At 52.3% G+C, this 24,347-nt stretch overlaps 8 protein-coding genes across 8 annotated transcripts; 1 reads left to right on the plus strand and 7 right to left on the minus strand.

Annotated features, from left to right (window-relative positions):
• Positions 1–459: 459 nt before the first annotated feature.
• PV08_10851 (uncharacterized protein) lies at positions 460–2,524 on the minus strand (the record flags this gene model as incomplete). Its single annotated transcript, XM_016385164.1, has 5 exons — positions 460–546; positions 804–924; positions 1,060–1,999; positions 2,082–2,110; positions 2,211–2,524. 5 exons carry the CDS (start codon positions 2,522–2,524, stop codon positions 460–462), a joined length of 1,491 nt encoding a protein of 496 aa, XP_016231766.1.
• A 2,183-nt stretch (positions 2,525–4,707) lies between these two features.
• On the minus strand, positions 4,708–6,063 carry PV08_10852 (uncharacterized protein; the record flags this gene model as incomplete). The annotated part of the gene is made up of 1 exon (XM_016385165.1): positions 4,708–6,063. One exon carries the CDS (start codon positions 6,061–6,063, stop codon positions 4,708–4,710), a length of 1,356 nt encoding a protein of 451 aa, XP_016231767.1.
• Positions 6,064–7,574: 1,511 nt separating this feature from the next.
• On the minus strand, positions 7,575–9,167 carry PV08_10853 (uncharacterized protein; the record flags this gene model as incomplete). Its single annotated transcript, XM_016385166.1, has 3 exons — positions 7,575–8,629; positions 8,701–9,041; positions 9,145–9,167. The coding sequence occupies 3 exons, from the start codon at positions 9,165–9,167 to the stop codon at positions 7,575–7,577; spliced, it is 1,419 nt and encodes a 472-aa protein (XP_016231768.1).
• Positions 9,168–10,261: 1,094 nt separating this feature from the next.
• PV08_10854 (uncharacterized protein) lies at positions 10,262–12,022 on the minus strand (the record flags this gene model as incomplete). The annotated part of the gene is made up of 1 exon (XM_016385167.1): positions 10,262–12,022. One exon carries the CDS (start codon positions 12,020–12,022, stop codon positions 10,262–10,264), a length of 1,761 nt encoding a protein of 586 aa, XP_016231769.1.
• A 478-nt stretch (positions 12,023–12,500) lies between these two features.
• On the minus strand, positions 12,501–17,052 carry PV08_10855 (uncharacterized protein; the record flags this gene model as incomplete). Its single annotated transcript, XM_016385168.1, has 2 exons — positions 12,501–16,731; positions 16,784–17,052. The coding sequence occupies 2 exons, from the start codon at positions 17,050–17,052 to the stop codon at positions 12,501–12,503; spliced, it is 4,500 nt and encodes a 1,499-aa protein (XP_016231770.1).
• Positions 17,053–17,423: 371 nt separating this feature from the next.
• On the minus strand, positions 17,424–18,644 carry PV08_10856 (guanine deaminase; the record flags this gene model as incomplete). The annotated part of the gene is made up of 1 exon (XM_016385169.1): positions 17,424–18,644. One exon carries the CDS (start codon positions 18,642–18,644, stop codon positions 17,424–17,426), a length of 1,221 nt encoding a protein of 406 aa, XP_016231771.1.
• Positions 18,645–19,288: 644 nt separating this feature from the next.
• PV08_10857 (uncharacterized protein) lies at positions 19,289–22,891 on the minus strand (the record flags this gene model as incomplete). The annotated part of the gene is made up of 2 exons (XM_016385170.1): positions 19,289–22,750; positions 22,799–22,891. 2 exons carry the CDS (start codon positions 22,889–22,891, stop codon positions 19,289–19,291), a joined length of 3,555 nt encoding a protein of 1,184 aa, XP_016231772.1.
• A 432-nt stretch (positions 22,892–23,323) lies between these two features.
• On the plus strand, positions 23,324–24,333 carry PV08_10858 (uncharacterized protein; the record flags this gene model as incomplete). The annotated part of the gene is made up of 2 exons (XM_016385171.1): positions 23,324–23,446; positions 23,500–24,333. The coding sequence occupies 2 exons, from the start codon at positions 23,324–23,326 to the stop codon at positions 24,331–24,333; spliced, it is 957 nt and encodes a 318-aa protein (XP_016231773.1).
• Positions 24,334–24,347: the final 14 nt, after the last annotated feature.

The raw sequence follows: 24,347 nt of genomic DNA on the forward strand, positions 1-24,347 counted from the left end.
CTCTCTCTCTCTCACTCTCTCTCTCTCTCACTCTCTCTCTCTCTCACTCTCTCTCTCTCTCACACACACACTCTCTCTCACACACACACACACATCCCCCTGTCCTCCTTCATCTCCCCTTCACTCCTCCCCCCTTCTGTCTTCTGTCTCATTTATTAATGTGTATATGCACTTCTCTTTCTGATCGTCGGACCAAACTTGTACAGCACCCACGGAATAGGCATCAACGCAATGGTCACGAACCCGAAGAGACTTGTGGCCCAGTGTACGCCGAGAGCTTGATACCTATACGGAAACTCCCCCCGGAAAAAAGGGGGAAGGAAAAGTTAGCCTTTGTCGTGACACGATGTCATGGATACGTGATCTGCCGTATCCTGTATCATTTGACTCTTGCTCATCGTTTTCTCTTTTTTTCTTTCTCCTAGAAACCAGCCAGGGACAAGTCGAAACAGGGTGAACTTACATCTGTACAGTAAACAATGGAAATACGGCACCAACCATGTACCGCAAAACTCCATTTGCAGCAGCGGCGCTGGCACCAGTCATCTAATCATTTCGCAAGTTGAATCCGCGTCAGTAACGGGTTATCCTTTCCCAACACCCCAAGAAAACGAAAAGAAATGACAGGTACGAGTTTCATGAAGTTCGTGTTGTTGAGTCTTTTGTTCCCGGGTAGGGGGGTTGCGTGCTGGGCTTAGACGACGGGGGATGCAATATAACGGGGGTTCGCCATCGACCGACATGCGGTAATCGGGGGCGTCAAAACAAAAGTAGGTGTAACAAGCGTGAAAGTTGAGACTTACAGGCCCATAAGTATCGATCAAGTATAGGACGGTCGAGGTAAATACCAACAAGTTCCCGATTCCGAAAGGGATAGTGGCCAGAACGGGACTGATCCAATGTACGTCCTTTCGTGCGCTCCACCTGTTGAAACGTAGCGATCAGCAAAGTCTCCAGTCGGCAGTTTAGTCCTGTCATATATGACTTTGTCGTCTCAATGGCGTCGCTCTGCCCGGCTTCCTCAATTTCAAATGCAAAAATGAAACGCATCGGACTTACCCAAACCAAAACAAACCGACCGGCAACAACACACTCCCCAACATGGCCGGCCAGAGACGTTCTTCAGGTGGCAAGGGGTTAAAATCTCCCGTTGCGCGCCTCTTGAGCGTCTTTTTGCGGTACATTAACCTGTCCATGACGATGAAGATGGCGCCGGCGATTATGACGCCCGCGCCTATTCCCAAAAACACCAAGCCGGACTCGCCCTGGTTGAAGTCGTATATACGGATCTCGGGCACTTCGTGCTGGAATACCAGTGGGAAAGCAGCAAAAAACCCGAAGAGGACGCTGAAGTTGAAGGCGACGTAGATGCTCAGGAACGCGACGATGCTCTCGGTGAAGAGCATCTGGATCGGTCTCAAGATGGTGACGAGGAAAATGAAGCGCCACTTCGACATGCCGGGCGGCAACGGGTTCGGCGGGCCAGGGACGCCGAGCTTCTTCGCGCGCCGCTGGAGGATGATGCGCTTATATGTCTCCCGCTGTGGGATGCACACGGCGTACGTGATGGCACCGGCGAAGAGGATCACCCACTGCGTCCAGCGCCAGGAGCGCTCCATCGTGACGTACCCTCCGATCGCGGGGCCTAGGGACGGTCCCAAAAACGGAGCGACGAGGAACATGGAGCTCGCGACGGCTCGGTTGAAGTGCGCGAATAGGTCGCTGTTGGTGCCCGCGCCCACCGCTAGACACCCCGAGCCCAGAATACCTGCCAGGAGACGACAGATGACGAGGCTCGCGAAGGAGTTGGAAAACCCGGCACCCAGCGTGAAGAGCAGCGACGGCGGGAAGAAGATTAGGTACACCGCTCGCCGGCCGTACGTTTCGCTCAGGGGCGCGCTCATGACGGGCCCCAGACCGAGACCCACGACGTAAACCGTCAAGGGGAGGATGGCGGCGGTTCTGGATACGTTGAAATGTATCGCTATCTCGCGAACGGCTGCACAAAGAAAGAAGAAAAGTCAGAGGCTGGCTAAGACGATAAGAAGGACCTTATGTTGGAAGACAACAAGGTTACATACCGGGTGAGATGACTGACGATCCGAAGGTACTGTTTCATGAATAATGTCAGCGAATGTTCCGTATCTCTCTCCTATACATAATCTCTTGAACGCGCGGAAAACGGGCGAGTGCCTTGGAGATATACATACATTGTAAAGCACTGGAACGCTGGAATGAGAACATGGTAGATCTTCTTTGCACGACCCCAATTCAGTGGATTATCAGGGTCGTCGTCGCCGGTCCAATCTACCGCTGAAGTGATTTGTTTCTCCCACTGTGACCGATTACTGCGATGTGTTCTCTGTGTGGATTTTGTGGTTGTCTTTTCGATGTCGCCACCTGTAGGTTCAGCGTCCACCACTGGGACAGAAACAGCCGAGGAGGATGACATTGATTCGTCGTCCGACTTGTACGATGGTTCATTCTTTTCGAGGTTTCCGACTGCTACCGGTTGCTCTACCATGTCGGGATGGAAAGAAGAACAGAAAGTGGATGACTCGTGAGGCTGAGACTATGAGGTTCTCTCGACTGAGACTGAGGCGAGGGAGGTATCCCACTTGTGTTGGATAGAGGAGAGCAATGACCTGACGCGAGGACAAGACTGAGCCAGAGAACCGATGCTCTAGTTCTTCAATGCCACGAGGTGATGACAGCGCAAGACAAGACTCAGCAGAGCAGCTTTTGGATTGTCACCCCCTGAGCTCGGGTATAAAAAGGACTGATTCTCAACACTCGCCCTTCAACCTGTCGTCTCTTCGTGAATAGTTCCCAACAGAAACAATCTCAGGACACAGTGTTAGAACCGGTCTCCACTCGACGTGTAAACTTGCACTATCTGTACGGATATGCAAAGGTGATGCCGACGCTCAAATTCAACGGGCACAGGCAAGGAAGGGGTCTGAGAATATGTAGTCATATTCTGGGAGCGCCCATTGTTCGCCCTCTAGAATCGAATCCCGGCACACGGCCGAAGCGTTCAAGGCAATGACAAACCGTGCTTTGTAGGCTTGTACGAGAGGGGCGTGGTATGCTGAGAAAACACCCAAGCCCAGGTAGAGTAGTTAAATTGAATCCACGTAGCCTGGTCGTAAGACGAGAAGAATCAACCGAAGACAGAAGTATAACCGTGCCCTGTTTAGTAAACAGAGGAAAACCATCACAACTGACATCACATCAATCAACTCACCAAGAAAGAGGAGACAAGAAGAGCCAGGAGATAGATACCTTTCCACCGGAGGTACCGCCGTCACCGTTCTCTAGGGTTTGTTCGTCCCTCGGTTGGCTGGCAGATGCGACCTGGGTGGCTGTCCCAAGGCGGATTCGCAGCTGCGGCCGCAGCTGGATAACAAACCTTTGCAAAAATGGCGAGATTCAAAGTCGGAAAGGAGGCTGCCGCCACCTTGTATGACCTTTGTCATTGGACCATTTGACTCTCGAGCAGCAATCGCTGCTATTACTCGGGTCTTGCACGACCAAAGGAAAATGAATGCCCGCCATTTTTGGGATCAGTAATCAGAATTGAACTTCTGCAAGGAAGCCAATGTACGACTCCCGAGTACAATAGTGTAGCTACTAGTTAGTGCCGAGTGCACTGAGTCACCGTACTCGTACGGGCGTAGTAATGTCGGTGGTGCTGGTGGTGGTGTTAGCCGAACTGATCAGTAAACATTGCCAAGGGTTGATCCTGAAGTCGTGGGCCAAAGGGCAAAGAGAAAGAATGAAAAGTCTCGAACACTGGGTGATATGATGATATAAAAAGTCCAGAAGATTAGATGGATGGCGGTGTTACATATAAGCAATCAAATTCTCTCGTCAGCAGCATCGTGTCTTTGTTCATTTGAATGCCGTCTTACTGCTGTACTAAAGTCAAAATCGCCCTAGATTGCAAAAAAGGTGCGCGTTGTGGTAAGACTACGGTGAACCATTCAGACTAAAATGGCAATTCGGACATCAACCTCGAGGGGACTGCTTGCCAAGGCACGTGTCACGTGCGGGTCACGTGGGTGTGACCGCGGCAGGCGCCTATCGCCTCATTACTCTTACCGAGTCCATATTTCATAGCACAATCAGACATTCTAGACCTCATCTCCCTCGCTCCACGCAGAGCCATGACACTGCTCTCTGGTTGTTAACCACCACTCGCATCGCGCAATTCACTGAACTCGTACTCGTCTGAACTACGAGTGATGACCAAGAGGTGTCGTCAATGAGTTGCTTGGAGACATACAAGGTACGACTGCGAGGACCGTCTAAGATCTGACTCTAAGGGTGATCAACCCCTCCGTTCTTTAGCGCTCCTGCAAGGTATAGCAAGTCTCATGGATACGCGTAATAGGAATTCGATTAACCCGAAAGATAAAATGCAAGCAATACCTTTGCTGCTTTAGCTAGACGGACTCTCCAGGGTTGATTCCCATGCGAGACGTTGTTTCCCCCTTGTTCCCTGTCCAGCCGTTCATTCAATCAATCAGTCAACATGACTCGTCCTGGCACTCCCTCTTATCAGCGCAGGAAAAACCTTTGCCCGCCCATACTCATATTGTTCTGAACTGGTATATTGCCTCATATCTGTTTCGTAATGTTTCCCCATGCCATTCAATCATAATCTGGTCAAATCAGCAGTCCATTTCCGCGCAGGGCCATCTCCTAAGTGACTGTCTTTGCTTGGCTCAATGGGTCTCCATCATCGTAGTCTTCCCGCCTCATGATGCTCTCAACTGGACCGAGGAGCCGCTTAAATCCATCTCGTCCCAGTTTGGCCACCTTTACTGCGGTTTTGGCAACGACGGTTGCCGCACGAGGTTTGTCGTCCAACAGTGCCAATTCACCAAAAAAGTCGCCTCGATGGTAATCCTTGACCGACTTGTCGATGCCTTGCTTGAAAGCATTGGCTTCACCAGATTCCAAGAGGTAGAAAGCATCGCCAGGCTCTCCCTCTGTGATGATCTTGTCTCCTGCATTGAACTTGACAGTCTCCAAGGCGTCTGCAATCTTTGATCTTTCATAGGGTTTGAGTGATGCGAGCAGGGGAACCTCTTCCAGGAAGCCTTCGTACATCTTTCGCTTCTGAAAGGCATTGTCCATGAGGATTCTGCGGAAGGTGAGACGATCCAAAGCCCACAGCATACCTCCCTTGGAAGCGCTGACAACTGTAGCCGCACGAGGAGCATTGTACATAAGAGCCAATTCTCCAAAGCTGCCACCGGGTCCGATCGTGCCGACCTTGTTGCCCAGACCTTCCGGTCCGGCTTCGACTGAACCACTGGCGTTAATGTAGATGTCAAAATCTCCGCTTTCAATCACGTAGAAGAAGTCACCTTCGTCGCCTTGAGTAATGACTTTGATGTTGGGAGCCGGGATCGACTTTTCGACCAAGGCATCCAAGACCAAGTGGAAGGATTCTTCGTCAAGACTGGAGAATAAAAAGTTGCCGGCCACCGCATGCTTCAATCTCTCATATTGATCCGGTGACTTTGCATGCTTGGGTGGTTTCCAATTGCCCGAGTCCGCGTCTGGCTGCATGGACTCTGCTGAAACTGAGGTCCTCCGACCAGCGGCATATTTGCCAGTGGGGGGTTCAGCAGCAGGTTGTTCTCCGGTCTCTTCGGTGCCTTGTGCACCTAACCAGTTGCCGAACAATCCTCCTGCAGCACCACCTCCTCCGGCAGCTCCGAAGCCAGAGCCGCCGAAAGGTGAGCGGCCTGAATCGCGAGACTTGAACGTGGCGTCGGTTGGGGAGCCAAAGTTGTCACGTTCTTCGTCCTCCTCTTCTATGCTGTTGACGTTCTTTGCTCCGAAGGGGTTGCGGTCAAACGGACCGGCCGTGTCTGCCATTTTACCGTTGGTATTGGATGATTTGGAGGCGCGAAGAGATGCCCGCTCGGATGCGAGCTGGCGAGAGAAATAATTCGCACAGTATTGAATGGGATCGTCAGGCTGGTCTCTGAGCAGGTCTTTGGTTAAAGCATCAATGACAGCTTGGTAAGAGGTGGAAAGTGACATTGAAGGCGAGGAATCAAGGTGTGGGGGAGATTCGGCCGGAGATGGACTAGGGAGTCGACGATAGAGAGGAGCGCTTCCGTAGGGCAAGTCAAGAGTGACCTGCGGGTGGACGGTCGTAAGTGGCGACGAAGAGAATAATGCCTATCCCAGAAATGCAGGCTGGCCCGACACTGCAGCGTCAAGTCAGTGCCAGTGCTCACTGCTCAGTACTTTGATTGATGCTCGTAGTGGAGCGGACCAGGGCTTGCTACGCAGGCTTGTCTCGGGGCGGGGCTGCACGAGATCGGTAGATGACGCACTAAAGTAGAGGGGTGAGATTCTGGAAGCCTTCTGTAACAAGTGATGGTGGGAGTTGTCTCGGGTCGATGAGAGGAGGTTGGAAAGAAGAAGAGAGGAACAAGAAGGTCAAGGGAGGATGATGAGTGAAGCAGAGGTCGAAGAGAGGTCAAAACACTGTTTAGCGTTCAGCTTCGTCTAGGATCTTCCAACAACAGCAGCTGCCACCACGACGCAGAGGGAGACAGAAGGAGCTACGGGTGACGGCAACACGGCGAGCTTGGAGCTTCAAGCGAGCTTCACCAAGAGAGAATCAAGCTGGCCAGCTTCTTGTTGCTATACCAATAATAACGAGGGTATTCTGCTCCTTTTCCCTATGAACCTGCTCTTCTTCTCATCCCGAATTCCTCTCTCTCGTGCTCTTTGTACCCCTCAGTAGGAATGTCAGCGACGGCCAGTTAGCGCAGGGCTTGAGGTGCTGGCGATGTCATTGCTTCAATTTCTGGCGGTCAAAGCGACCAAGTCTGAGCGTGGTGATTGGCCTCCTGGACTTAGCCAGCCTTCGCAGGGTGACGCCACCTGGTCACTGGTCTGTCGCTAGATACCTTTCTATCTGTGTGAGTTCTGAGGACGAGGACAAGGACAAGGAACTACGGGGAGGCCAGACAGGTCTCTATCTCTACGGGGTTGTACCCTCGCCTGGAAACCATTCAGAAAAGGCACCGTCGTACACTCCGCCGCAAGTAGGTATCGTTATGCAGCTTTATCTTGTCTAGTTGATAGTCTGCGTCCGAGGAATGATCAACCCGGGCTTATTAAACATCGTGTGGGATGGTATGCGAATCACTGGATCAAGCCACAAGCGCCCTACCATCAGCACCACCCGCCTCCTGTACACCCAGATCTTCGTCTTCGAGAAGTCTTCTAGAATCGCACGAGAACATTTCCCATCACATCGCAGTACTCCGTATTACTATGTATTAAACCGAGCCCAAAGATGATGGCGTGCACAATCCAAACACAACTAACTCGAGGGGATATCTACAAGACAAACAAACCCAAGTCGAAGGATCCGCTGTCCAGACCCAGCAATGCGCCCGTGCCTCGCAATGCACTTCCGAACCCCCCCGTTCCCCTGCACAACTCGCTGCTGCGATTACACAGCTCCTTCAAACAATCCAGCTCCTGCGCGTCGTCTGTTATGTTTGAGCCATGGTTGATTCATCCAACTCCATTTAGTCGAAGATCTTCTTGAACAAAGAACTGATCCGGTGCTTCTTCTTTTTGTCCTTTGAGGCTGATGCAGGGCTTTCGGCAGGAGTAGTTGTAGCAACCTTCTTGGGAGTGCTAGTGCCAGATGAGGGAGTTGCTGCTGCCGTCTCCTTCTTCGGTTCAGGAGCTTCTGCTGGCACTGCCGGTGTTTCTGTCTTCGCGCTCTCCTTAGGAGCTTCCGCCGCTGGCGTCGCCTCGGTCTTTGCGGCCTCGGTAGCACCTGTAGGCTCGGCTTCGTTCTGGTGCATCATACGAACAGCAGGCTCATCGGCAAGAGTAGGATCCTCAGCGCCATCCGAGACTGCAGCTGCTGCGCCTGTCGTTGATGTTGGAGCAGTCTCCGAAGTGGCTGCTGCGATTGTTGGCGCGGGTTCCCCAGCTTCCTCAGCCTCCGGCACCTTCTTAATCAGCTCTTGCTCCACCTCTGCCTTTTCCTTCACAGCCTCAGCAGAAGTCGCGGCTTCAGGGGAAGCGTGCGCCTGTTCGATGGATTCCTTTACAACTTCTGGGACAGTCTCCGTTGTCGCCTGCTCTGGAACTACGGTGACCGGCTTGGGTTCTTCCAGAGGTACCTGTCCAGCCAGAGCGGCTGTCGTCGACGTTGGGGCAGCGGATGCGATTGTGGGACCAGTAGCATCAAGCGCTGAAGTCGCACCTTCGCCCATGGGCAGCGACGATTCGGGAATGAGGTTCTCTTTCTTCTCCGAAGACGCTGTGGCAGCGGCGACAGCGCCAACACCAGGTAGAGCTCCTCCAATAATCGGAAGTGTAGTCCCCGCCTTCTCATAATCTTCCTGTGACTGAGTGACGGCGGAGTGGATGCTGTTGGAAGTGACCTCTCCTGTCGGAGGGACTGCTTCGCCGCCAGGGAGAGTCACAGGGTTCCCTGCTCCAGAGGTTGGGGGAAGTGGGCTAACACCAAAGGCCTCCGGCTCCTGCTGGGGTGTTTCGGGGAATGCACCTGGCGGATTGCTCTTTGCACCTTCGTCATTCGGGGCAGATTCGCTGGCCGGAGTGACTACGTGCACAGAGCAGTTAGGACATTTGTCGCAGTTCGCGATGGACGGGATGATTTCAATCCCAACTTACCTTCGGTGGCTTCTTTCCTTGGTTCCAAGGGAACTGCACCGGCCAATGCTGCCGTGGTGCTTTCTGGCGCAGCGCTCGAAGTAGTCACAGCCTCGGCTGTCGTCTTGATGTTTTCCGGCAGTAGAACATTGTTCACGTTGCCATGGCCGTCATCCTCGTGGGGTGCTTCGGTGTCGATGACCCAGTTGTCGTTGACCACAAACTTGTACAAAATCTTTTGGTCGGCTTTGGGCAATTGTACCTCTTTCTCCCAAATCTCGCCAACCTTGTCCAACTTTTCCGTCTTTCCCCAGTCGTCAAAGGTGCCTGTGACATGGACATCGTTCGCATCAGGATGCGGCCTGCCAAACTAGTTAGCTGACTGGATGCGACGTCGATGATCGCGACAACAGAAGGTCGGGTCGCGAAGGGGTTGGGAGTCCCTCGAGTGCCCAGGGTTCGTACCATCTGAAAACAAAGCTACCCATGTTCGTCTCTGGGACTGTGAGCGTTGATGACAGGAAAGACAGGTGAGAAGAACACGAGGGGAATTGGGCCAGGACTATGGCGTAATGTCAGGAATCTTCTCAGGCGACAACTTTTCGAAAAGCTCGGACGTGCGACGCTCAAGCCTCTTTCTGTGTCGGACGGGGACCAGGTGATCGATAGACGATTCAATAAATTAGGTTAGAAACAACTATCGGGGGGGTTTCACGATGCGTAAAAAAGGAGCGATTGAAGCACAGCGCAGAATCAAGAACACCAGAGTGCAAATTGTTTGTAGAGGCAGCAAGGGGGAAATTGATTGAAAAGCGCAGTGCAGTGCGGATGGATGGCTGACTTGTTGGTCGGGGAATTTCTGCGGCTGGTTGAGTTCCCAATGGGCGGGCTGGAGTGAGGGTGATGAGCTTCCTTCCCGCGGCTTTTCTTGGGCAAAAAATGGAACTGTGGCTGGAAATAGGCGCAAGAAATGACGCTGGATTCAAGAGCTACTTCACTAGGCGCTGGTCCTCTTGCTAGTGAAATTGCTCCCGGCGTCGAGGTAGCGTTTTGGAGGGCTGGGGGGGGAGGGGGGCTTTGACTAACCTAGGCACCGTGTAGTAGGCTTATTGGAGGTTCCATTAGGGCTCGTTAAGCATATATCTCTAGGTACACCGTACTCGTACAATACCTACGATACCTAAGGCCACCCACCTGTAGGTTGGCTGTAGGTACGGAGTACTGTAGTACCTACAAGTACCTAGGTAGCAGCGGTGTTACGTAAGGTACCTCCGTTGAGGACACCCACAATGGAGGCTAGAATTAGGCACTCCTTTGACGATTCGTTCCTTACGTACCTAGTTAGAGTTGTGCTTGTACAGTATGTGCGAAGCCGATCGCATCTCCGTCATCTGTCGACATACTTCTATCCGATTCCACGGGTTGGGGAAAGTCAAACCCACCAGGAGCATTGACGCTGGACTTTGTCGTGGAGTAGTATATCATGTCTGTATCTGACTACAACTGACTCTTGAGTACGAGTGCTCACGCGACCTCCATACCGCATGCTCTAACTCGGTCCTCCTCCACACAGGTCCTGTTCTCACGGTTGGCTTCTATCCTTATTGACCTCGTCCGCCAAATTCCCCGTGCTTCTCCCCATCTTCATCTCCTCTCTCCACGTCGTGCGTTCTTCCTTCACGATTCCAGGGCCCTTGTACACGCTCCCGTACAACCCGCTGGCCCAGCCCTGGCCCTCACGTCCCTTCTGACTCTGCACGTCGCCCTTCTTCGAGTGTCTGCGTCTGTACCACTTGCCGTAGATCAGCAGGTAGTACAGCCTGAAGGACAAAAACGCAAACTTGTCATTCTCCAGATCTTCAGGGTACTCGGCGCCCAGGTCCACGGCGGCGGCGATGCCGGCCATGATTGCGACCTCGTGGGCGTTGACCATGGTCCAGCTGCTCGCGTACCTCACGTGCCTCTTGCCTTGCAGGAACATCATCCACGGCACGACGAACAGGTAGTGCGTGTAGCTGTGGCACAGCTGGTGCCACCAGTCCTTGCGGATGATCTTGGCCTCGTCGATCTCGGCGTCTGTCCAGAGGTGCCCGTCGCGGTCTTTGTTCAGATAGATGGTCTGGAACACGTGGTCCTCGAATGGGACGTTCTGCGGGAACTGCGCCTGGTAGTTTGTCGTGTCGAAGCACATTTCCAGCTTCGACTGGTCCCTGTCGTACATTTTGATATAGTACATGGGCCGGAAGTTCTCGCGCGCGGCGTCACAGCGCGCGCTTTGGTCCGCGCCAGATAGACTCTTGGCTGCCAGGGACTCGTCGTAGAAGTTCTGATAATGCTTCTTCATGTAGTCCGCGTCCGTGTGCGTGATGGTGATGTCGTCGGAGAACTTGGCAGACCCTAGAACCTTGCGCTCCCCCCACGACGAGGTCCGGTCCAAGACGCGCTTGGCCGTGTCGGCGAGGCAGCAGAGGACGAGTTCGTCGTAGTGCTCTTCAAATGTCGGCGTTTCGGCGTCGCCACCGGCCGGGTTGTGATGGTCGGGAGCGGGGGTGCGCTTCTTTAGCGAGACGAGGACACCGGATTTGCTGTCGCGTTTCAGCACCGCGACGAGCTCTGTCGAGAGACGAACGCTGACGCCGCGACCGACAAGGTCTTTGCGCCACGTCTCGTAAAACTCGGAGAAGTTGGGGAACACGACCATTGGCGGCATGTTGGACACTATGCTCTTGTCGTCGAACGGATACCACATGCCGTACGTAGGACTCGTGCAGAGGCGTTCGAGCATCATGGTCGGGACCTCGGGCGCATAGTTCCCCGTGCCCAGAAAGAGTGCGACCATGGGCAGAGCCACGACGTTTGTGAATTCCTCCGAGAACATCCAGAGCTTGAAGAAGACCTTCATGGGGATGAGGGCGAACAGGACCTCGAACCAGCGCATGAACCTGAGCGCGAACGCGAGCCGCTTGACTTCCTTCTGGTGGCGTGCTGTCGATTCGGTCGGGAAGACGTTGGTCCAGAACGTCTTGTCTCGACCAAACGACACTTGTAGATTGACCGGATCGGCGTGGTATCCTTGTCGAGCGAACATGGTGAGTGTGTGGTGGAAGATGTAGCTACCTCCCTGGACGCCTTGGTTGAACCAGCTGGCCCCGTGCCGCTCTTTGTCCAGGGGCACCGCAAACGCCTGGCCGCCGCAGTAGTCGACCGCGTCGATGAGGGTGATGTCGTACTTGTCCGGGCTCTGGCTCAGGTGGTGGGCGCAGGACATGCCAGCAGCACCGGCGCCTACAACGAGGACTTTCTTGCGACGACCAACCCCGGGATTCAGTGGCTTATCAGACATGCTGTCTCTCTCGACGTCGCGATGGAAGGACGCACCGCTAATGCCGCTGTCATCCATCAATCATCCCTCGCTGTGCAGTGAAGATTCGCAACCTGGGAGAGTTGGAAAGTCGTCCAGGACGAAGACAGTCCATATCACAACCGAAGGTACAAGTACAACATCCCACCGACAGGCAAATTGTGACGGTTTCTGATGGTCCAGGTCCATGACCGCTGCATTTACATCTTCGACGTCACGATGTCCGCACAGATGTTGATCCATCATGCAGCCTCGTCGACGTCGGGATCTGCTGGTACAGATCTCGCCAATCGCTGCAAGATGCACCAATTAGACAGGGCGATGGCAGCCGTTGACATCATACCATAGATACACTTTTGTGATCAAGAGTTGTCTACAACTTAAGCACTATGTATGTAGATATACACAAGAGCATCAAATTCCTTGTGCCTATTTGCTCTCGACAGCTCAGCGCTACATATTATATCGACGCTCTTCTCGGTGCCATGGCCCGAAGAAGCTGCTTGCCCTTCTCATCGTTGTTTGCAGCCCATGCATCGATCACACCGTCCAGTTCTCCTCCATTCTTCAAGCGAGCCAGGAATTCCTTCGCGTAAGAGTGCCCTATCTCGACAATCTCTTGGAAACTTCCAAACTGCAGTGTCCCATACGCGTCAATGGGCGGCCTCATATACAGGCAGCCCGGTGTGTTTTTTGCTCTTTCCAGCGCATCCACAGAACTTACGTACGCCAATCGTGCTTGGATGTCACTGAGTGTGGGCGGATTTGGTATGGAGGAGAAGGGATTCCAGCGGTTCAAAAGTGCCCAAAATCCAGACAGCGTATCACCATATTGCTGCGGTGTATCATCGTCCAGGCTACCCACGTCCACGGCGAACACGAGGTCTGCTCCCAGACTCTTCATGTGAGCAACGGTAAGATTGTCGATATATCCACCGTCTAGGAGCATGCTACCGTCGTCACAAATTGGTGGAATTAAGCCGGCCAAAGACATGCTTGCACGGACGTATCGCCATGCGTATCCCGACGTATGAATCTCCGCTCTGGACTTACTAATGTTGGTCGTGTTGCAATAGAATGAGAGCCAAAAGTCTTCGATCTGTGAATCGCCAAAAATCTTGAAGATACCCCGGTTGAACTCGTGGCCCGTCGTGTACGAAGCAGTCGGGTAGGTAAGGTCTAAGGCGAATCGCCACATACTACCCATTCGACCTGCAAACTGCTTCGCTCGGCCGAACATAGGTACCGCGTCGGCGTCGCGCGCGTAGAGAGCACCCATGAACGCTCCGATCGATGTGCCGCCAATTATGTCGATGGGGATGCCAGCCTCCTCCAGAGCTCGGATGACTCCAACATGGGCTATACCGCGAGCACCCCCGCCACCAAGGACGAGGCCCACAGACTTGCCGCACAGTCGTCGTGCCAGCCGATGAAAATCACTTTTGAACGGTGTCTCTGTCGAGTAAAGAGGAGCTTGCCGAACTCTCCTTGATGTGTACTTCTGTATCTCCGCTTGGATGACCTGCACTCTCTGCTTAATGGCAGTTCCAAGTCGCCTAGGCTGAGCATGAGGCGTAGCTTCAGGACTGACCCGGAAGGCCATCTGGAGGTGATGGTGCCCCCCATTGATCCACATTCGATTCCTCAGCCACTTCCTTGTAAGTCCAGGTTGAACATATCGGTCAACATGGAGAAGAACAAGATCCTTGCGGGCTGTCGTTTTCATGCCGAGCAGAAATCTCTCGTACTCCCCAATGCTGGGAGAGGCCTCAGCTAGCCCGACCAACAAGATGCAATCAGCTTGCGCAATGCAAGTCTGTGTCCACGGAGCGTTGACACTTGTATCAGCAACATAGAGCAGCATGCCGTATTTTTCTTCGAGATCTGCAAGATATTGAGACAATTTCAGCCGACCCATTCGACTAAAAGCGTGACGCCCAAGATGGTTGAGAATGATGGCTTGGTTCAGTAGGGAGACACCGTTTAGAACGCCGACCTGACTCAAGGCAGCCAACAGTCGATTACCAAACTCGATCACCGGCACTCCAGCCGTCACTGGTAATACCGCTATGGTCCTTAAATTGTAATTTGACGACTGAGATTCGCCCACCGCAGCTTTCTTTCTCTCCTGGCCCTTCTCCGTTGATGGGGCCTCCACCAACGCTCGCATTCGTTGAGCTATAAGTTTTGATATCTGTATCGTGATTGTCGGGTGCTCCTGGGCAAGACTGTTGAATAAGCTCCTTGGGAACTTTGTGAGTTCCGTGTCTCGTATTGCATGTAATGTCGCCGGTCTGGTTGCATCTGTCATGACTTCGAGTTCTCCAATGCTCTCTCCCTGGCCATATTCGCCGGTCACCCGCATATTGCCACCATCAGCTTCGCGGACTGCTCTTAGTCGACCATTTAGAACAATATAAATGGCATCACTATCATCTCCTTGATGATGTATGACCTGGCCGGCATCAACTTGAACCCATTCCAAGGCAAAGTCGATGTGAAGGATGAGACGCGGAAGCAGACTTGTCAAGCGCTTAGCCATCGTCAACAGAACAATAGGATATCTCTCCGCAACACGTTCCAGAGCTGCACGTGGCAGGAATCCCACGTACACATCTGTCTTGGCCGTGACATCAGTGAAAGAACGGTAAGATGACAGAGTGCCGATGTATCCCGCGATGCCTCCAGGCTTTACCAAGAACAACGACTTTTGGACCATTCGCTTCCCTTCTTTTGACTGACCAGGACCACCTGGAATCGATGAAGCCCGAGAGGTCGATGTTTTTGTGCGCCGTAGTCGTGGGAACGGCTCGTCATGACCATTTGTGCTAGCTCTCGATGGATAAGCCATTTTCCTTTCCTCCTTCTCTTCGACCGGGATACTGACGTCCAGGAATCCGTCGATAACATAGTAAAGACCAGGGTTTCTCTCACCCTGCTCAAGCAGAACTGATCCTTTGGGAAAGAAAACAATCTCCACATCATCGATCAGTTCGTCATGGAGAGACTGGCCGTGCAGGCCACTGACATTGGTTACCGACGTAGACACTGACTCGGAATCACCGTCAGCCAGCTCGTCATAGGGGTCGATGAACCCGAATGCGTTGTTGAAAATCGCAGTCTGTCTTCTTGCATCGTACGAAATGAGACGTGGGCTCTGTTCGACAGAAGCAGCTCCACGCTTCAACGACTGATTAATAGGCTCGCTGAGGCCGAGTGCCTTGGCCATGCATTCCAAGATAGACTCCCTGAACAAGCCATCTTCGGCCACAGAATCTTGTCGATGGGGTATCTCACTGCCGAATGGAGAAAAGTAGGCCTGCTCACGATTTGCCATGGGGCTACTGAGGTCCAACTTTGATGCTTCGGGGGCACCCATGCCCGTCCAGTTGGAAGTCGATCGAACGTGCATGCTAGTTGGTCTCTGGCTGGGTCTTGAGCTTCCGTGAAGATCACCAGAACTAACATTTCTATCACCCAACACTGGACGTGGGACATTCGGAGTCATTGCTAGTGGAGGTCCACGGGCAGTAGCAGCCCTGGCGGCGATAGCAGCTTCCCGTCGTAGTCCGCTTGACGACCTCCGCCTGCCTACAGAGGGATTGTGCAGTGCGATTCCTTTGGTCAGCTCTTCCGGGCCGATGCGATCCCGTTCTTTGGTGAACTTGTCCTTCAATCTGTCGAGGGCGTTCCCTCGCAGATGGTTGGGCAGATCAAAGCTCGTAAATCTGTTCATTGACTTCTCAATCTGCAGAACCTCCGAAGTTAATCCTAGGTACTGGTGAGCGGTTGACAATGTTACCCGATGCAGTCGTGTCAAGATCACCTGGACTATATGAGCGGTGGCTTTGGGATATACTCTCGTCAATCGACGAAAGGCGCTTGCTGGAATGATCGCAATTGTGGTGTCCACTGTAGCACGGGCAACAATGTCAGGGTGTGCTGAGGTTGCCTTCCTCCGATTCGCTTCAGACTGTGGGTATTCGTGCTCGTCAAAGGGAGGCTCAAGAGTCAACGGTGGGACCGAGGGCAGTCTTTTCCTATGCATATGACCTGGAGGGCCATGGGCTGCCACAGCTGGCGTCGATGGCTGGGTTGCAGGACTAGCAATGCCTGACTCGGGTGTATGAGAGGTGCTATTATGAAATACTGCGGCAGTAGGGTTTCCGTCGTCGTGGCGTAGCTTTACATCTTCAGTGAAGAGTGACAAGATGGAGAAGAGAGAGGACATGGACGCTCCATTCTTGACTTCTGTAAGCAATTGGTATCCTTGATTGCCTTCATGGTACCCCTCTTCTTCGCCGAAGAGGTCTATTTGCTCAGCACTGTCATCAGAAGCGTCCCTCAGCGACTTGACAAAGATTTGGACAAGGCCATCCACGACCAGACAAAAGCCCTTCTCTTCCTCGAGCAGTAGAGTTTCCCCAGCAATGAGCTTTCTAGTCTGCATTGTCCTCGTCAACTCATGGAAGACGGGTCTTTCTAGGTATCCAAACACCTTGATTGCACTCAGAAATTCATCGAGATAGTTTGATAGCCCTGGCTTTGAATCTCCTTCTTGAGTGTCTGGGAATAGATCTAACTGCGGCTCTTTTCTCTGAGGCTCCTGCGGCAGACGAGTGTATACATTGAGGAAGCGATAGCGAACGAACCAGCTGATGGTGGAGACTATAGCGAGAACGATCAGGAGCCTGGCATACAACATGTCAGCTTAGCACCATGTCCCGCGTTCTCCCTGCTTACAGTGTGGTGAAGTTCATGGTGAAAGTTAGGCTCATGGAGAACAAGGTGAACAACCATGTTGGCAGTGTAATTGTTGTAAACGTAATGAGCCAAAACAGACCCCCTGGTAAGAATGTCACAGCTCCCACAAGAGCACGACTGAAGCCCGAGGACGAACCTCTGCCCGCAACTTGGTATCCCAGTGGTTTCATGGAGGCAGAGAGGGTGGGAAGCGAGGAAGACGTATGCACGCCCATCGACGATGCCGCATTGGATGCCGAAGAAGACATTGTGAGGACATCTGCAGGTCACAAGGACCGGTCATCCTTTTCCACTGTCTTAGCTTGCTGGACTCCCACAATGCAGCATAGTAGTGGCAGTCGTGGAAGACTAGAGAAGAAAGCGTGCAGCCATTGTTGACGGGTGAACACTGCACGTGAAATGAATAACGCGGAGGCCATATCCGAGGCTGCTGCTGACTGCTTACCTAAGCCAGCCAACTCACAGCTTCCACAAGCAGCCTATGTGTAGGGGTACCTATGGGTGAGCTCAAGAGCCTGGTTGACATGATCCCATGTGTATACCTATGTGGTCCATAACAGCTAGTACATGCTCAATCGAGAATCGTTGCTTCTGTGCTCACTAGAAAGTAGGAAAATCGTTATCGCCTCTCATGCACCAGTCTCCCTCCAACCCATACCCGTGCTACCGTCCTCGAGTCTCCATTCCACAGCCATTTGCCGATTCGGTCTTCCCAAGATTCCCATCCGAATATGTCAACCGCTGTATCTTCGCCTTGGCCGTCTTCGTCGACTTCGCCCAAGGTGATCTCCTGTACATCCCAGAGCATACCCTCCTCAAACCCCCCGAGACGACCTTCCATTCCCACAACCTTGGCTCCACCCATGGTACCCAGCCACAGCGACTCGGCCACACCAAGGTTATACCTGCTGTCTCCATTGTTGAGGAAGCCAACATGCCTGCTCACGATGCAAGCATTTCTCGCCGCGTCCAGAATGCTCGGGTTGTATCCTCCACTGACGTCGGTACCAAGACCAACTTCGATCCCTTGGTCCAGCATCTCCCGCACGGGACAGAGTCCGCTGCCCAAGGCACTGTTGCTATCTGGACAGTGGCTGATCTTTGAGTTCCGTTGCTTGACCAGACGCATCTCCTCCTTGCTCAGATGTACGGCGTGTGCCAGAATGGTCTTGGACGTCAACAGCCCATGATGATCGTAGACATGAGCGTAGCTCTCTTGATCGGGAAACAAGTCGCGGACAAGCTTGACCTCATTCAGGTTCTCAGATATATGAGTCTGTATTCTGAGGTCCTCATCCTTCGCAAGTGCACCAAGTTGAGTCAAGGTCTCTGGGAGACAACTAGGCGCGAATCTGGGGGTAATGATGTGTGCTAGGAGTTCACCAGACGGATCTAGGTCTCTACAAAATTTGATGCTCGCTTTCGTGTTCGCTATTGTCTCTTCGGTGGTCTCGTCTCGGTAATAATCTGGACAAGTCTCCGGCCTGTCCATGCATACACGTCCGATATATGCCCGTTGACCTTTGTCGAAGGCAATTTGCGCCAGCAGATTTGTCGCTTCCACGTGGATAGTGGCATAGTATGAAGCGGTAGTGGTGCCGTTGGCTAAAGTACGGTCGATAAGCCTGTTGTATACCTTCTTCGCCCGGGCGAGCGGATCTGGAGGCTCGACAGCGTCCTTGTACATGGGAGACTTGACATTGCCGTAGGAAGACTCTAGAGGAAAAGTGTATTGTTGGAGCCAATCCAACAGCGTCGACTTTCCGAAGATTCCAGCATTAGGATACTGCGAGGCGTGAATATGTGAGTCTGTCCAGTTATCAGCGACCCCATCCAGCATCAGCCTTGCGCATCGAGAACGTGCCTATGAAACCCGGAAAGAAAAAGCCACTCTCCTTCGCTATGACCACAGGCGCATCGACGCCGAATTTGTCGACGGCATCACCAGGGCTGGTGACAGTCCAATCTGCTTTCTGGATAGTTCCTCTACCATCACTGCTATTGACGAGAACAGCTCCAGTTCGAATTTGAAGTGTGGCAGGTGTCGGGGTCCAAACAAATCGACCGTAATAGATAGTTTCTTGCCCCATCCTCTATTCTCTATCCCACAGAACTACCAGCTTCTTGAGAGACAAAGACGAAACGAAAATTCAGCAACTGGGACAACAAAGAAAAAGAGGAGACTATCGATAAGGAGTCCAGAAGCCAGGTCACGAACAAGCTCTTATCTGAATACGAGACAGAAGGAAGTAAAAGTTGGGGAGCCAATAGAGCGTCGCCAGAAAAAGCTGTCGGAGAGCGCCGATGGCTTCAGCCTGTTGTCATATACTTTCTAGGTGTGGAGGCAGCAAATTTCGAAATCAATAATGACCAACAAGCCAAGTCAATGCGGCCAAGTCAGAGAGCCCTCAGACTGGAGATTGCGACAATGATGTTCGGGTGATCATCAACAACATGATAATTGTCATTGGCTTACTCCATACGCTACTCATCGTCGTCGCTGTCTATAACAAAACCACCTCTAACCCGCTGTTGTCTTACAATCGGGACGATGTCCTCGTCACCATCGCTTCCATCATCTAGTCCACCTCCACCATTCTTTCCCGATGCACCTCTTGAAGCTACCCTTGGCTGGGACATCTCCCGCAGTACGCTCTTTTGGTGCCGGACATCTCTGACTGTGGCAGAGCTCTGCGATGAGAATGGCGTTTCTTCTTCGCTTTCAGCCTCGGTATCAGACCTCCCCTGAGGCTGGGAAGATGCAGTCTCATTGGGTTCGTCGTCCCTACCACCCATCAATATGTCATCGTCGCTCTCTTGTGTGGTCTCTTGGGTTTGTGGCAACGCAGGCTTCGTGCCTTTGCGCTTCCCTTTGCCTTTGGATTTGGTAGATTGCTCATTGACGTACGCCGCTTGTTTGCGAATATGATCTTCCGCCGTCTTCTTGCGCAACTCCTCCTCTCGCTCGAAAAAGAGCCTGTCCCTCTCCGCGTCGCTTTCGTCATCACTATCCCTGATGTATGCCTCGCTCTTGATCTTGAGCCGCCGTTCCCTTGCAGCGGCTTCACGAGCAGCTCTTCTCCGTGCTGCAGCTTCTTCATCGAGCTCGTCCACGTTGTCATCGTCATCTGACCCTCGCTTTCTTTTCCGACGCGCCTTGAGCTCTTTTAGAATATCTTTGGACCTCTTCTTGCGAGGATTGTCGGGGAACAAAAATTCTTCGTCGCCTTCCGAATCGTCAATAAAGGCATCCCGGGGAGCATCCTCTTCATCTTCGTTGCTTTTCCTAGCCTTGGGTTTCCTGCGTATCATGTCCTCGGCATCCTCATGTGCGTTTTCTGCCTGCCATGGCGTTTGCTCGTAATGTTGAATAGCCTTTTTTGACTCTGCTAAATCATGCGAGCTTACACTCGAAGGTACAATCCACGTTGCACCGAGCACATCTTCATCACCTAGTCGTTCAAAGCCGACCAGAGTCATTAACAATCTTAGCCGTGCATTCTTGAACATGGCTGTTTTGATATCCTCGGAGGCCGCCTGGATAGTGATGCCCGGTGGCTGGCCGATGTTGTCTTTCTCAGACGGAGGCCCAGGCTGCTCCTCAGCTACTTCGGTGGGCGCTCCTTTGCGGGCTTCTGCTTCTGCTTCCCAGGCATGTCTCTCGTCGTGTGCTTTTCCAAGCACATGTTTGGTCCATTGAATGAGCTCATCTTTCCCGTCTTTCAGCAAGACAGTCACAACGATTCCGATCTGCTCTTGGACACCTCTCCCCTGTGCAGGTCTGATCTCTAGTTCTGGAGGTGCGCGAGTTGCCGAGATTGTCTGCTTCTCTTGCCCGAACTCCAGATAATGTAGCGTCGAGCTTATTTTGCTAAAGAGCAGCTCGATAATTAGTTCGGGTCGCTGGTCAATTTTCTTGAACATCTTTCTGAATAACTGCTTCGTGAATTCAGACCATTCCTTGAACATAGGATGCTTTGACTCAAGACCATCAGGACCATTCATCATCTTGTAGAATAGCGCAATGATGTCGACACGATAGAGCAGTATACCCATATCCTGCTTGAAGGCTACTCGGTAGAAGAAACGGTGCGCCCTCTTGAGTTGTTCTGTGCCGAGATCTTTATAGAACGCCGTCAAAGCAACGAAGGTGTTGACTGATGCTTGGGTGGAGAATTTCGCCGCGAACCGATGGAAGTCAAACTTGCGTTCTTTGGCGACTTGAACCACGTCTGCAATATCTTCATTTTCTGACTCTTCGTCCTCCGCACTGGGATCTGCCCCAGGTTGAGCCGCTTGTCTTTGAACCTCTTTGTGTCTCTTTTTGGCCCTGCGTCTGGATCGTATCTGTAGGTCGACATTTTCCTTAGAATACCTCTCCAACATCCGCAAGAAAACGTGAGATAGCTCAGTGCAGGCGTCCAAGTATCCGAATCCTTGATCCTTGTACTCTCTCAAGATCCTGACAATCCTGTCGTGTGTGGTCTCTTCGTAGAATATTCGGTTCTGGATGTTGTCCGCGATCTCCTGGTCCTCTTCGATTGGACTTTGCGCCATTTCTTGGACAGTTAGAAGAATTTGGGTAAAGCAGCGCATGCTTGCGTTCAGATCCTGTGCTTCTTTGTTGTCCAAAGAGAGTTGCATGAAGCGATTCAGCATGATGAATGTTTCCTGATTCAGCACAGCTGCTACGAGGGAATAGCTCTCATCTTCAAAATCTGTGCGGACCTTGTCAAGCTTGTTTTCCTTCTTCTCTCTCGCTCTCCGGTTTCTCTCCGCATCAAGGAACCATGCCACAGAGTAGAAGAATTGGCGGTAGTTGACTTCTGCTAGGCGTTCTGCTTCCCTCTCGATAGCTTTCCTAAGATGAGTGAAGAATGGATTGAAACCGGAATCTAGAAATTCCTCCACAAAGTTGCGTAGCTTCTCGGCAGCTGAGTCAGTGAGTCGCGCGGTATGGTCGAAATCGTGGATAGTGTGTTCAATATCTTTGCGCTTCTGTTGTGGTTTATTCCACTTCTTTGATTTGTCCATATTGAAGAACGCTTGCTGGTCATTCTTGAGATTGTCCTGGCCAGAAACAGCAGACATCTTTTGGTCCTCACGCTTAACCCAGATCATGGTTCCAAACCGGCCATGTCGACTCCATTGGTGTCGTTTGGCGTCTCTGGTTTGGCTGTCTTCAAGCGCTAACGCTGCTCCAAGCTCAGTGATTCCGTGGCCTTTTCGCTCTTGCTCTGTCATCCATAATCGCTTCGGATCGACACCTTTGATGAGGTTGAAGATGATATCTAGCACAATGACGTCCTGAAGGTTGAAGTCTTCGCCCATATTCGAACAGATCGTCAAAAGAAGGGCAAACACGTCCTGATCTCGAAATGCCTCTATCGTTGCAGAGCGAGAGACTTCTGAATCGAGGCCCTGACTTGGTAGATTCGGGAGCTGCTGTATAACTGCTAGATTCCGGAAGAAATAGAGCATGAGTTTGAGGATACCTTCATCTCGAGCCGTCCTATCGGCTCTCGCGATAGCAATTGAGGGTAGGCCGATACGCACGACCTGTCGGAGGATACTGCTAGTATCACATCCGAGAACCCCAGCCTTGTACAACACCTGAGCCTGCTGAAGATATGGGGTATGGCGATGGTGATTCGAAGTCATTTCTCCTCCTGTTTCCAAGGGCCATGTCAACGGTACCAGCAATTCCAGACACGCCAATGCCACTCTTGCCTTCAACTTGTTGTCCTTACCATCCTCAGGCCACGAGGCAAGGATTGGTATGAGATCTCCTCCCACAAGATGGGCTTCCGCGAGACATCGTGCCACATCCAAGCGATTGTTCTTCTCGTCGTAGAACTTGAGCCAGCGTTTTAGGTCGCGCAAGCAGGCAAGGGCATCGTCACCGAGCACGTAGCGGCCGTCGTCATCGGTGCTGCTTCCACCAAGCTAGACGGAGTTAACGAGCGCATTCGAGCATGAATCAAGTATACGTACAGCGTTGACAAGACTGTAAACATAAGCTCTAACTTCTGGATGAACAGTTTGGGCCTTGGTGAAAGGATTGCCTTCCTCCATATTCTCATTCATGGCTGATCATTGCATTATGGTGTCGATTCAGAAATGCATCGTAGGAACGTGAATGCACATGCACGTAGTTCCCGACATGCAAATGTTCGCGACGCGTCTTGCTGGGGCACGCGTCGAATGGGCCACGCTGGGGAATGCCACTAAAGGGCTTTGCTTATGTCATCTGCGCTGACCAATGATGTGTCTTGATCCCTTCGGTTCCGACATTGGAGCTTGAAGGGGAAGCACCTCGGCTTTCCGCTTAGTGGCGGCAAGATACAATATCGCATGCGGCTACGAAAGATCTCCGGCTTGAGGCCAGCGACTGTCTATCAAAAATAGTACAAAAGCAGCCTAGCCCTCGCTGTATTCCTCGGAAAGAACTTCTCGTACAAAAGTCTTCTCCTGCAAAGTCTGCTCATGGCCTCGTTATCGAGGTTGTCGTCCCGCCTCATGTCGTCCTCCCAGTCCGCGGGGGCGGCCCAGAGGCTGTCCGCATTGAGCCGCCAGTTCTCGAGCACACCCTCGACACAATTCGAGGTAAAGAAGCTCGGTGTTGTTGGAGCTGGGCAAATGGTAGGCTGATCCATCTACTCCTTAACGACGCCCTGTCACTGACCTCCATCTAGGGTCTTGGAATCGCCCTCGTTGCCGCCCAAAAAGCACAAGTCCCAGTTACTTTGGTCGATAACTCGCAAGCGTCGCTCGACAAGGGCATGGCGTTCGCCGACAAACTTTTGGCGAAGGATGTATCAAAAAAGAAAATCAGTGAAGAGATCGCCAAGGCTATACGAGACCGGTTAAAGCCCACAACACAGATGTCGGACCTCTCTGATGTCGACATGGTCATTGAAGCCGTGCCCGAGATTCCGTCCTTGAAAGAGAAGATTTTCGCGGAACTGGCCCAAGTATGCCCGAAACACGCTATCTTGGCGACGAACACCTCTAGTATAAGTATTACCCGAATCGCACGAGCAACGTCGAAGGATCCTACAGACACATCAGCATCCTCTCGGGTGGTGTCGACACATTTCATGAACCCGGTCCCTATTCAAAAAGGTGTGGAAATTATCTCAGGACTGCAAACTTCCCCGGAGACCCAGGCTGCAGCGATTGCATTCTGCGAAAAGATGGGCAAAGTGGCATCGGTATCAATCGATAGCCCCGGCTTCCTTGCCAACCGAATTCTCATGCCATATATCAACGAGGCCATCATCTGTCTTGAAACGGGTGTTGGAACCAAAGAAGACATTGACAACATCATGAAAAACGGAACGAATGTACCCATGGGCCCATTAACACTAGCTGATTTCATTGGATTGGATACTTGTCTGGCGATCATGGAGACACTACATGCTGGGCTTGGTGACAGCAAGTATAGACCAAGCGTATTGTTGAGGCAATATGTGGATGCTGGTTGGTTGGGCAAGAAGAGTGGGAAGGGTTTCTACGACTATAAATAAACCAAACGCTCGTT

Source organism: Exophiala spinifera (genome assembly GCF_000836115.1).
Source record: "Exophiala spinifera strain CBS 89968 unplaced genomic scaffold supercont1.8, whole genome shotgun sequence".
Lineage (NCBI taxonomy): Eukaryota > Fungi > Ascomycota > Eurotiomycetes > Chaetothyriales > Herpotrichiellaceae > Exophiala > Exophiala spinifera.